Source organism: Rattus norvegicus, chromosome 2 (assembly GCF_036323735.1).
Source record: "Rattus norvegicus strain BN/NHsdMcwi chromosome 2, GRCr8, whole genome shotgun sequence".
Classification (NCBI taxonomy): Eukaryota; Metazoa; Chordata; class Mammalia; order Rodentia; family Muridae; genus Rattus; species Rattus norvegicus.
Genome location: NC_086020.1, coordinates 136,529,364 through 136,542,395, shown reverse-complemented (window position 1 = coordinate 136,542,395; position 13,032 = coordinate 136,529,364). Strand labels below are relative to the sequence as shown.

At 42.2% G+C, this 13,032-nt stretch overlaps 1 protein-coding gene across 2 annotated transcripts in view; it reads left to right on the top strand.

The window, feature by feature from the left end:
• Positions 1-9,484, top strand: part of Slc7a11 (solute carrier family 7 member 11) — a 135,649-nt gene extending 126,165 nt beyond the window's left edge. The window contains exon 11 of one of the 2 annotated variants that reach the window (XM_039102260.2): positions 8,633-9,484. In XM_039102260.2, coding sequence (XP_038958188.1) covers positions 8,633-8,706 — 74 coding nt within the window. In that variant the 3' untranslated portion in view covers positions 8,707-9,484. The remainder of the gene's footprint in view (positions 1-8,632) is intronic. The other variant, XM_039102258.2, reaches the window with a different exon arrangement.
• The last annotated feature ends 3,548 nt before the right edge of the window (positions 9,485-13,032 follow it).

Genomic DNA, 13,032 nt, shown 5'->3' with positions numbered 1-13,032 from the left:
TTCATCTTTAGCTCTCCACTGTCATTTTTTGACTTAGAGTCCCTCACTGAACCCTGAGCTCTCTGATTTGGCCTAACAGGCTGGCCAGAGGTGTCTGGGAGCCTTCTCAGTGCTGGGATCATTGACATACACCACTCCACTAGACCTTTCTGCATAGCTGAAGAAGATATAAGTGAGTCCTTATACTTCCATGGCAAGTACGTTGCCTACCGAGTCATATCCCAGCGGATGTTCCTGGAAATTCTGAAAGCAGTTTGTAGTCTCTTGCTGAAGTCAATTTTATAGGAGACTTTGGCCCCACACTTGGTGTTCGACCCCTGTTCGCACACCTAGACATTATACCTCCATCCATTCTCTGGATTTATAAAAGCTTCTGTCTTCCATGGCTTGAGGAGAATCAAATGGCTATAAAGCTTTGTCAAATTTGCAATAATTCCTCATTTACTTGTTTAAAGGAAGGTGCTTATGTTCTATAGCAAAAAGATTTTCCTGTTCTTATTCTTCACAAGCACCTGTGTACTGGTCTTGCTGCTCCTCATAACTCAATCGTTTTGTTGGTAATTATTTATTTTTGACTCCTTAAGAAAGCATTCAGAACAGAATCTCATTGCACTTTGTGTCTTTATGGCTGGTCTGTTGGTTTACAGTTCTTTCTCTATTTAAGTCATCTGTGTTCCTCAGGACACTTCCACAGGTACCAGACAGTGAGATGCTTGAAAGTTAGAAAAAGGAGATTAATTCAATGCTAATTAAAGTCTCTCTCCTTATTTTATTCTTTTTTAGTTCTTAGTAAAGTATATGTTCTTCTCAGAAGGAGATTGTTGCCTTACCTCTTCCTGAAAGATAGCTGACTTATAAACAGTGACAAACTCCAAAAATCTTCACCATTCATGTGTGATATCCAGGGCAACTCGCTTAGTGTTTTTTTTTTTCCGGAGCTGGGGACCGAACCCAGGGCCTTGCACTTCGCTTAGTGTTTAATGCCTGGTGTGCTTTCTACTTACTGTCGTAGCACTGTGAACACAGCGCCAAAGGAAATGACTATTAGGAGACACAGTTTATGGTCATAGAGTGCACAGTACTACATGGCTTACAGTTTCCTAAAATTGTCCAGAGGAAGGTCCTTTTCATATGATGTGGGAGCTTTGCGCTGAATTCCTTTGCACACACTCCTGTAATTCTTTGCCCGTCATGCCACCAATATGCGCTGAGTTGCTTTAGGTGAGACTCTGACATACTTTTGCCACTAGATGTCTTGATATCTCCCCTTCATCTTTTCTCATGATAAGAGTTCAAGTTCTCACTTGACCTCAGATCCAGATGAAGAAATTATTGCCACCTTAGGTTTTGAATTGTCTTCCAATATCTCTGGTCCTGCTTCCCATGGCCTCTCCCTATCTGGGTCACCTTTGGAAACCATCATTCTTTCCCCCATGCTTCTGTTTTGAAAGGAGAGATATGGCTTGGAAAGTTAAAATCCCTTGTCAAATATTTTGAAAGTGGCGCTCTTAATATCAGTTATATGGTCATTTTCTTTTCCTGGAAAATAGATCATTATAGAACATATGGAAATAATCAGTTACCACCTCCACCACCACCACCACCACCACCACCATCTAGGGTCAAATTTAACCAGAGTTTTGAGTGAATAAAATAAAAATAGGAAGTTAAAGTAAAAGAATTTTTCAACTTCGAAAGGGAGATTTATGTTACAGGTCTAAAGAAAAAATTCCCAAAACAGTACAGAGTCTGTAAAATATATAATTATTTCTCTACTCAGAATGATTTATCATCTAAACAACGGAGTAATCCTGGGAAAAATACCAAATTGCTCCCATCATCATCCAGCTTTGCTGTCGTGAGCCATTCCCCTCTCTAACAGCCAAAGGGCTATTAACTTACTGTGAAATGTTGAAGGGCCCTAAATACCAGATTCTGTGAGCAGCACATACTACACATAAAAGGATACTTCAACAACTCAATGCACAAACTTCAGATCTTCCCACGAGGGAATGATAATTGACAGAATTAATGAGAGTATTCGATTACACACAGCAATTTTCATCACGGGTAAAGCACGCCACTAGCCATGAGCCGCATTGTAATGGAGGTCCTCTCAGAAGGAATGCAGGCTCTTGATTTATTGAAACCAATCTTGAAATGGTGGTACTATACCTGCTGACTACTGTAGAAATAATTTACAAACATTAATTGCAGGAAAGAGTGGATCTATTTGCTTCAAAGAGCCCATCAGCAAGCTGTCCTTCCTGTTTTATCAGTAGGCAAAGCTGCGAGCAAATAACATATGGAAGTGTCCCTTGGTGGCGGCACAGAGCACTCGTGAAATATAGCACAATCTTCCTCCAGGGTGTTATGCTTTTAACAGTGGAAGATCAGAAGCAGAAGAGTGCAGGCTAGGATGAATGGCTCTGCCTGATGAAACATCCCTTTCTTCTGGAAAGATTCCTATAGCAGATTGAGCTCAGACTGTTGATCTCAGAAGCTTGATACAGTGTCATTACCAAAATGCATCTGGGAGAATCTCAGCGAAAGGGATAAACCTCAGAAGACCAAGGTGAATCCGAGGCCCACGCTGCTCTCTTAATGGGTGGTTAAATTCTGGTTCCATGAATAAGCATGGGAGACACCACAAAAACCACAGATAGGGCTGCAGTAGGCAGCTAGCATTTGGTACTCATTTAGCACCTGTCAAAAGTGCCTCACTATGGTAACTAGTGTGTGTGTGTGTGTGTGTGTGTGTGTGTGTGTGTGTCTGTCTGTCTGTCTGTCTTAGGTGTCTGAAAGTGTGGCTACAATACCCCTGCATATGCTATGTGTATGATCACATTGAAAAGGGTGATTACTGGAGTCTGGATAGCTGGGTGGTGAGAATGCTGTTTTCCTAATGGAAAAATCTATCAGCCCAAAGTCGGTGACTATTATTACACAGCTTTTAGGCAGGAAGCTAGGAAGTGGTTCTTCATTCCACTAGATCTTTTATTCATGCCTAGTTCATCATCACTTTTTATAGTAGCGGTTCTTAATGTGTTCCAGTCATCCAGGTTCCCTGTCTTCCTTCCTCCCTTCCTTTCTCCTTTTCTTTTCTTTTCAAAATTCTGCTTCATTCTTTGAACTTTGGGCACCACTGTGCAGCCTATTAGGGTGGTGAGATCCCGAACTTGGCTTCCTTTCCTTTAATGAGCAATGCTGTCTCTCCTTGTTTTATTGTTTCCCATTTTGTCCTATGCTAAAGGGAGATTCTCTTTTGCATAGGTTAATCTACATACATTGTTCTTAATTTCATCTACATGCATTCCTACATTAGTTTATCTCCTGAATGACCACAGTGTTGAACTTTCCCCCCTCTCTCATTGACTTCTGTTTAGTTGTTACAATGGAAAAGAGAGACTTACTTCCAAACCTGCATATTCTTTCAAACTACTAATGCTTCTATGGATATAAAATTCCTTCAAAGATTAATCTATGTTTCTGGCTATTTTTTCCCCACTTAATTTAATCCTCTCTTTATGACAGTCTCACTTTCTTCTTGGCCAGTCTAAAAATTTCCGCTGAAAGCATCCAGCTCCTGTCCGTTGACTGCAATTGTGATGGCGTTAAACCATTTGGCATCCAACTGCCTTTCCCACCCTGGGTATTCAGGTCTTGGCAGGAGGTAGGGCATCATGTATAAGCATGACCAGATCCGATGCACTCCTTCTCTCCACTCAGACAGGGAGGTTACAGGCACATAGTCTTGCCTTGGCACTGAGGTGGTTTCATCTGGGGCTAGGAAAGAAATTATTCAGAGAGACACAGCAGAATCCACAGCAGAAGATAGCTGGAAGCAGGTTGATGGGACTCGCTGTAGAATTTATAGTGTTCCAAATACAGCACTTCCTGCTGTCGGATCTATCTTAGTTTTTATCTACCTCTTTCTAAAGTCTACATAATTCTGTGAGCCAAGTAGTAACTCTACAGCTGCGATTCACCCACTTCTCTTTCTTCATCGTACCATGTTTTGCCTAAAGTCCCTTGAGTTCGACACTCATTGGTAAAACTGATATGTGAGTTGTGCATTTAAATATCGAAACCTCAGGAGAAATGGTCTGGGACTTGAGTGTGAGAGAGTGATTTTAAACTCGGAAGAGGCACAGTGACCCTTCGTTATTCTCTGGGAACCCATGCATGTACTGTGGAAAGGGAAGATTGAAAAAGGTCTGTCTGTGGTCTCTGAAATAAAAGACCCTTAGAATAAAATAAGTATTTGAGGCAAGGCATTTGGGAAGACCAAGTCACCACTCTCATTACCAGGTTAAAGATTTATAGGGCTTCAGAGGGATATTCTGAGAGCAATAAACAACTGGAAAGTGAGTAATTAAGTTTATTGTTTCAAAATTCTTCAGTGCTACCAAAGTCAAAACTTCTAGAATGCTATCGGCCTTAGGTATCCTCACGTTCTCAGCGTCTGTACATTTCTACATAGTTAAAAAAAGCCTTTCGCAGAAATTAATATCAATGTTGTGAAATTAATCTGTGTCCTGCTGGTGCTCTATCACAAATGTGACAATGAATACAAATGTGAGTAATTCTGAATATCAGAATCAGATCCTGTGAGAGATTTTGGAAACGGAGAATGCCTTGCGCACATGGCCCATCTCCCCATTGCTGTGCCAGGTTGCATGGCTCCAAGAGGCCAACTGCATTTTTCTTTTTCATTTTCATTCAATGATGTCACATCAACTACTACTCATGACAGAGGGATTTCAACTGTTTCAAATCCGAGGTCACCTGTCCTCCCTTGCTGAGCAGTGGGCTGTAAAATATTTGTAAGTTTTATCTATGCGTGGGAACATCAGAATATGCCCTCCCTTTTCTTGACTGGTACATTTTCTGACTGGAAGACTATGCTCCTGCTTCTTCTTCGGGAGCTCTGGTTTAAATGTTAAAGAGTTTGAACCCTTGGGCTCCTGCTGCTTTTGTTGCTTTTCAAGACCTTTGAAAGATCCGGAAGTAGCACCTACCCACAGAAGAGGTTGGTGCATGATCACTCTTAGGTATTGTACTCAGTTTCTCTCTCTCTCTCTCTCTCTCTCTCTCTCTCTCTCTCTCTCTCTCTTCCTCCCTTCCTTCTCCCCTCCCTCCCTCACTGTCTCTCTCTTTCTCAGCTTCCTGTTAAGAGTAGAAGACTTAACAATTCTCAGACTTACATGTTGGCTACCACATAGCCACCCATCAGCATGTTTCCCTTATGTGAACTGTATCTCCTTAGATACCTGGCTGAAATAAATCCTTACTCCTTATTTCCTAATTGAGTGTTTTATCTCAGTGATGGGTAAAGAAATTAATGTATAGGCCAACCGTGTAAGGGAAAATCAGTTTATCTTGAATCTGTTCTTAGTCTATCCCATCACCTTCAGGCTTTTAACTAGTGGGCAGATCCCAGCCTGTCAGAAGAGAGTCAATAGCATTGTAAAAGCTAGCTGGAGAAATCCTTTTCATTTATAACAAAAGTGGGAGCTATGTGTAAGAATAATAGTGATTTCTAAGCACGATTGACCTTGGGCATGTCTCAGTGTCAAACTTTACAAGGGAGTTATTTTTTCTGAGATTTCACAATGGAAGTTTTAGCCAGAGTTGCAGGAGGTGTCAGACATGGTGGCTTAGTTCCTGACTAGAGGCTAGATTTAATGGCAGCTGTGGATCAGAAAGCTGAGATGCTAGCAGTTCTTCAAACTATGCAGTTCGTTAGAGAAGGACATCTTCTGAGGCAAAATAGCATCCAAACTGCTACCCCTTAATTTGGTTCCAAGAGTCTGGAGGATGTCTTTAACCAAGGTCAAGAGAGGAACACAGTGTTGATCAAGTCTTGAGCCCCTCTTTTGACCCTGGTGGTAGATGTTTCTGTTGAAGTTCTGTCATGGCATTCAGGATGGACCATTCCAGGGTAGCAGCAGCCGATTGGCGCCACCTACAGGCAAGAAATATAATTGCTATAGTCATCGGAACCAACCGCAGGGCAAGCCCTTCCTAAAGCTCTGAAATTCAGGAATATTTTTTTGGTCATCATTAGTTCCTTCACTGAAGGAGGTGACAGTAAACAGTCCTTTCTGAAGTGCATTATAGAAAATGCTTCACCTGTAGGTAGCATAGGTCTTACCCAGTTCACTAGGATAGGGGGTCGAGCTCTCGCAGTCAATTTTTGGATATGAGTTACACCCATAGGAAGAAGTCTTTGATGATGGACTTAGCAGTAAGAGCACTGTGTGTGCAGTCAATCTTCCTCCCTGCCTTCAGCAAGGGATCTCTGGCTATTTCCTCTCATTGCAGATAAACAGTCTTTAATGTGGTCAGCCTATTCTTTGCTCTGGATTTATGCCCAATGGATGTGACATGCTGTCCTTGTGGAGTGAGCTGCTGCTCCTTTATACGAGTGATCAGGCAAGCGTCATACAGAGAGATATCACATCCTAAGGGTAATGTGCTTTTAGGGGTCAACATTCACATAAACATGTTCAAGTACCAAATGTTATTGTTTTGACTTTGTGACCAAAATAGACTTCTTACATTTCAGGTCATGTACCTAAAATATGTCCTAGATCTGGCTACTCAGACATCTCATGAAAGTGCTGGTCTCTGTGTGAACAGAATACAACAGGATGCTAACCAAATGCAAAGGAACTGAAAGACTCTAGATCATGAAAGTACGCACAGCAAACATGACCCAGGGAAGGGAGATGATCCGAGATTTGGGATACTGTTAAAGCCTGACTCTGAGCTACACTGACTCTAGCAGCCCTGAGAAAGGCTACTGTCTTTACTGATCAGAATAACAAATTGTACTTTAGGTTATAAATTAAATTTTGATCGTCATTGGTCTCTAGATAGTTGAGTGCTGCAATTTTTTTCTGCTTTTATGAGTGGAATGATTCTCTTAAGCAATTGGTGGAGTTGCCATCTGGGTCCCTGGGCCATGGAGCAGGTTGTTATAATGGGAACTATTTCTACATTCTAAAGGCCCGAATCCAAAGCAAATCACACCTATAGGTGCATCGGATACGAAAGCCGTTGCTTTGAGCTCACAGGATTCTGAGTTGCTGAGTCGGCTCATTTTCCCATTGCAAACATGTAGAGGGCTTTCAGGCTTTTAGCGTTGGGGTTGAGCTCTGGGGGAAAAACACTTGCCTAGCATAGGTAAATCCCTGGATTTCACTCCCTGCTCTACAGTAAACAATCAGGCATTGGGTTTTAAAAGAGTACGAAGAAATTTGGAGCATGTAGAAATACTGAACAGTCATAAGGCAGGTCTCCAGGTGTCCATTCTACAAACTCATACTCATTATCAACCAAGATCAAGGTTCATGTGACAGCTGCCTTATCTTTAGAACAATGAGAGTCAAGTTCATGGTTTGAAGCAAGCAAGGAGGATATTCAAAGGTTTCACTGGATGCAGTAGGAGCATGAAAGGAGAGTGGCAAGATAAGATAACAAATGTGGCAGTCTTCCAAGTAAGAGTTCATTGTGTGGGTTCAGGAACAGGGAGGGCTGTGGTATACATAGGAGGGTGTGTGTGAATGTGCTACAGATTATCTGGTGGTGACAGATTGATTGATAATTGTTGGCAAGAAGCGATAGAAAAAGTAAAGCAGTATGCTTGCATTTTTAACTTGCACACCAAGATCTATCTATCATCTATCTATAATCTATGTTGATATACCATCTATAATTTATCATCTATTATCTAGCTACATACTGTAACATCTGTCATGCATCTACCCATCTACTTATCTATTTTCTATCATCTACCTATAATGCATATATCATCTCTCTTTTAATCTATCATCTATCAGGTATGTACTTATCTATCATCATCTATCCATATCTATCTATCTATCTATCTACCTATCTATCATCTATCTATCTATCTATCTATCTATCTATCTATCTATCCATCCATCTATCTATCATCTATCTATCTATCTATCTACCAATCTATCATCTATCTACCTATCATCTATCTACCTATTATCTATCTGTCTGGCTGTCTGTCTGTCTATCTATCTATCTATCTATCTATCTATCTATCTATCTATCTATCTATCTATCTGTCATCTATTAAATAGAAACTAGGAACCAATGATCTTGGCCCCATATTTAAGGAATGTGAAAGTTTTTGTGAGGATGTTGAGTGAGGTTTCATGGAAGAGTGAAGGGTGGAAATGTTTAATGAAATGAATGAGGAGTTGCTAGACCATGAACAGGTTTATTAGGTACATTGATAAGCTACTGGATTCTCCACATATAAATCAATCCTTGACGCAGAGCAAAGGCAGCTGATAGATCAGCCTGCTGCAGTGTGTAAGCCAATGTTCTTCCGGAAAGATATACTTAGCAAATATGCACAGAACATGATGGCCTTAAAGACAAAATGAGACCATTAGAGAAGAGCACAGTTCAGGAGTTTTCATTTTTTAATAATTTGATTTACAGTAATCAGGGCAAAACAAACGATCATCCCACAAATCTCCAAACAACCCAATTTCAATTGTGCTTGGATGAATCCCCTGCCTCCCAAAATATCAGGCATTCAACCAGGTGATCCAAATAACATGCAAATTATTTCTTGTTTTTCAAGTCAACAACCTACACTTCAGCCTCAAGTCTACTTTTCTATGTGGAGTCTTCAGTACAGGAAAATTGCTTTGCTAACGGCCTCATCTGGGAATATCCTCCACCAGAATCCTAGGGAAGGTGATGGTGGATTCCTTCTCCTGATATATCCCGTGGTAACTGGTCCTGCTTCATAAGAGATTTCATTTTCTTCAAAATACACTTTCATTTTTAAAGAAAAAAAAAGAATAAAATAAGGGTACAGAGTTTAACCTGTTGGTTTCTTGTTGAAAGAATGTCTTCAAAAAGTTTAAATACAACCGCTTTTTATTGATTAGCTTAAAAGTACACATCAAGTACATAAATAAGTCAGAAATGTTTGTACCTTAGCAGACAGACCCATTATTTTCCCCTCAGAATAAAAATGTGCATTTTCCAAACTAGACCACTTGGGGGCAGCATAGCGCAGAGCTAGTTTTTCACTCATCTCCCAGCGTAGTCTCCTTCAGTAATGTAGGTCCCCACAAAGCAAGAACTTGGGTTGGGCTATCCGTGTCAGCATAGCCTTTGTCAACTGTCATCCTATTTTTCTCTTTTTTCATGTTCCTTTCTCTTGATCTTTTCTGGGGGGTTCTTCATGAGTTAAGAGTTTTCAAACTTCTGGTAGCTTAATTAATAAGCTCAGAAATTAAGTCAAAGCTGGCCCAGTGCCCTTTCTTGCTCAACCACATGGGCATGCTTGGGTAACTGTAGTTATTTACATTTGGCATCCAACTGACTCCATGAGCTGCATTGCTCTCCCCCCTGTATGAGTATCCAGGCTATTAAATTAAACAGGTTAATGTGGCTACAGCGCCTCACCCCCCCACCCATCCCACAGCTATAGTAAATCTGCCACCTGTTTATTTCCATAAAAATTCAATTACAGCACCGGCAGTTATTCTTCTTATGTGAGCAATTAACTCCAAGCAGTTTCCAGCCAAAGAGAAAGGCCAGGCCAGCCGGCCCGGCCCTTCCTTTCTTTGATTCCTTCAGCCTCTGGTTGTTTCTTTTGTTAGGTGACTGCGCACCATCAAACCACTGAAAAATGAAACGAACAAACTGGAGTACCCGGCACTCTCACGCTAACGAAGAAACAAAGGCTGAAGAATCACTAGCAACCCTTTGCTTCTCTCCTGTCCTTTGAGTGCAGAAGCCAGGGAAGTGGCGAACAGTGGGCAGCCCACTGGATCGCCAGGAGCGCAGTTCTCCCTACCACCTTTGCTAATACACCAGCATGAAGGAAGGGGTTGCTTTAAACACTCTTCTTCTCCCTTCTTTATCTTTGTAGAAAATGCAACCGTGCAGGGAAACCTTGGCCGAATGCCACCGCGTCCTGGCTGAAGCAGCAACACAATTATGGAAAGATAAAACCCACAATGGCCCGTGTGTCCCAGCAGCTAATAGGAAGGAGGTGTTGAGAAGCAGGTGCACTTTTTGTCTCTGTGAGAGGAATTGGTCTTTAGTTCCAAGCTGCCGGCTGCAAATGCCGGCGTTTTCCTTTTATTTATTTATTTCTTTCTTCTTAGATGTCTGCTTCTCCTTGTCATATTTCTTTTCCTTCTCACAAACAGTTCATGAATAAAAAGAAAAGGATTAAATCGTAATCTGATGGTTTCCTTCAGGATCTAATTACTCAGCGCTGTTCTTCCTTCCACATACTGACTTTGTTTTTGAAGACGTGAAATTCTTAGTAAGTATTGCATGCAGTGTTATTAATAAATGTACGGACCGTCTATTACTATTATTTTGTTAAATAAACATGGTAGGTAACTCTTCCTAATTTCTTACCCCCCCCCATTTTTGTAAAACATCTTAACAGAGATCCCACAACTGGCCAACTTGCAGAGAACAGGAGAGTGTGGAGTGCTCACATGTAGGTATCTCTGTCACTCCTCTATGTCCTATCCACAGCCCCCTTCTCAGAGATCACCACAGAAGGAGTCAATATGCTCCAGGGTAGTCGACATCTACAGCAAACAACATTCGCAGGGCGTGACGTGGTCCTTGTATACAGGGACTCACAGTGGCAGTGAATACACGCTTAAGACTGGCACAAGATCAAATCAGTTAGAATCCCAGCATGGACTCCCGGGGAGGCCTCATGAAGCCCACTCCCCGCTGAAGAGCGGTTGGCAATTGCTGGCGCCTGGCAGCGCCTGAATCAGTTATCTTCAGGAATGTGATCCTAGAGGGGTTGTCCCGGCTCCAGCAGCATGCTCTACACCCACGCACATCCAGGCAGCACTAAGTGGACCCAGTGTGATTAAAAACAAAGCGTGCAAAGTTGGGAGAAAAATGGTGGGTGGGATGGGGGGGGGGGGCGACGGGTTGGAGGAGCGGGATTAGGGATAGAGTTGATCAAAATATATGGAATTCTCAATAAAAATGTAATTTAACCAAAGAGCCAATTGGACTCACATGATCATTAATTAAACCATTCCCCAGTTTCAGATTAAAACAAAATTTCCATATGCAGGTTAGTACTCCGTGTTCTCAATTTATTACCGGTAAACTCAGAAAATCAAAGAAAAACCCAGGGCCCGCTAAGCTTTATAGAGATCATAGCGCCCAAGGCGACTCTAGGCCCTAAAGCAAGGGCGGGCGCGTGGGCTGGGTGCAGGGCTCTGGTTTCATTTCCAAATGGTCACAAGCTTAGCTGGTCTCTGAGCAGCGCTGTAGTGCTGCTGGGTATCCTGTCAGGTGCCAGCCATTCTTAAAATACAGAGGGTAAGTGAGTGGAAAAACAGCCCCAGCCTTTCTTCCCGAGTGTGAAGGTGCCCTGTGTCTGCCCACCAGCATTCGGAGGCCAATGGGGTAGAAAAGTACATAAAGTGTTCTTTGAAGTCAGCCTGTCACGAGGAAAAGATACAGCCTAATTGAATTTAATCTTCTTTTAAATGGTTACTCAAAGGAGAGGCTCTGTTAGAAGTTCAGAAGGGCATGAATAAATCCTCCCAGGCGAGTGTCCCTACCATGGGCTAAAGCGTGCTGATGGACAAAGAGGAGGGGACCCTGAAATCCCTGTTTCATCTCCATAGGGCTGATGAGGCTTTAATGAGGAACGACCGATATTTCGTGGCCCTAAGACGTCATCCTCTCCTGTCAAATGGACTTAAGTTCACGGTCTTGAAAATTGTCTCTTCCCTCTCTTCAAATGTCCTCACGAGCCCTTTTACTTTTCAGTTCAAAGAAGACATTAAAAATGGGGTGTTTACTTCTCATCCTCGATTTTGGGCAGATGCCTAATTTCCATAGCTTCCCTACCTCCTGAAGAGTTTCAGGCTTTCTGCCGTCTGCCAAAATAAAGCAAACGTGCGGCATGGTGCTTTGAAGTCTGAGTGAAAGCAAAACTAAATGGTCCATGATTATCTGATCAATTAAAGGCATCGCCTACGTCTTCGGCACTGATGCTTCTCATTTTGGCCACATTCTATACGGTCCTCAGGAAATTAACAGCAGACACCCGGCTTGGGCAGCAGGGGTTATGAAACAAAGGAATGCAGGGAAGTGTGAGCAATGGAAGCAGGCTCCAGCTTTAGCTACAGGACTGTAAGATTCCAGCAGGGACTGAGGAAGGCCGCGGTAGAAGGAAATCTGCAGGAAAGCATGGGATACAATTGCCCAAAATAGAAGTTTGATTTAGAACATTCTTTATAGAGAGGGATCGACTTGATCCAACGCCTTTGCTATGACGGATGCTTTTAATTTTTTGAAACTCATCTCGCAGATTGGAATGTGTGTAGTTCATGCTAACCATAGTTGGTTAAGGGAGTGCTGTAAATAGCACTATGCTAAGAAGAGCTCGATATAGAGATAAATTGAAAAGAACACCTATTAAAGCTCTCCTTACAGGGTTGGTGTGATGACTCACTGGGAAGAGGTCATCAAACCTGATGACCCGAGTTTAATCCCTGGAATCCACATGACAGAAGGGTAGATTCAATTCCTGCACATTGGCCTCTGGTTTCCAATGTGCACATATGTACACAAACACATATAAACCAACATACAAAATACTTTTCAAACACTTTCCTTGGGGTTTACAGTGTTTCCAGTCAAACCCATAAACACCTGTCAATTTAAATGAGAGAACTGAACCCTCGGAGTCTTTCCCATCGACAGGCTCATCCACCCTCTTCCATAGGAGTTGAAATGCACATGTGTGGCGTGTGCTTTCCACTGTAGCTCATCCAGGGCCCACACACCTGACTTGCTTCAGAAGACAGCTGTCTGTGTTTCCTGAGAAGTCCCACTAGGTCTGCTGGTCATCAGTTTTAGTGACTTACATTGCCCATCTGGCAGTAGCAGATTTGACTTACATGGCTTGTGGAGAATGGCCACGATTGCGTGATTGGCCCGACTTCACGGAGCTTGTCCTCTAAA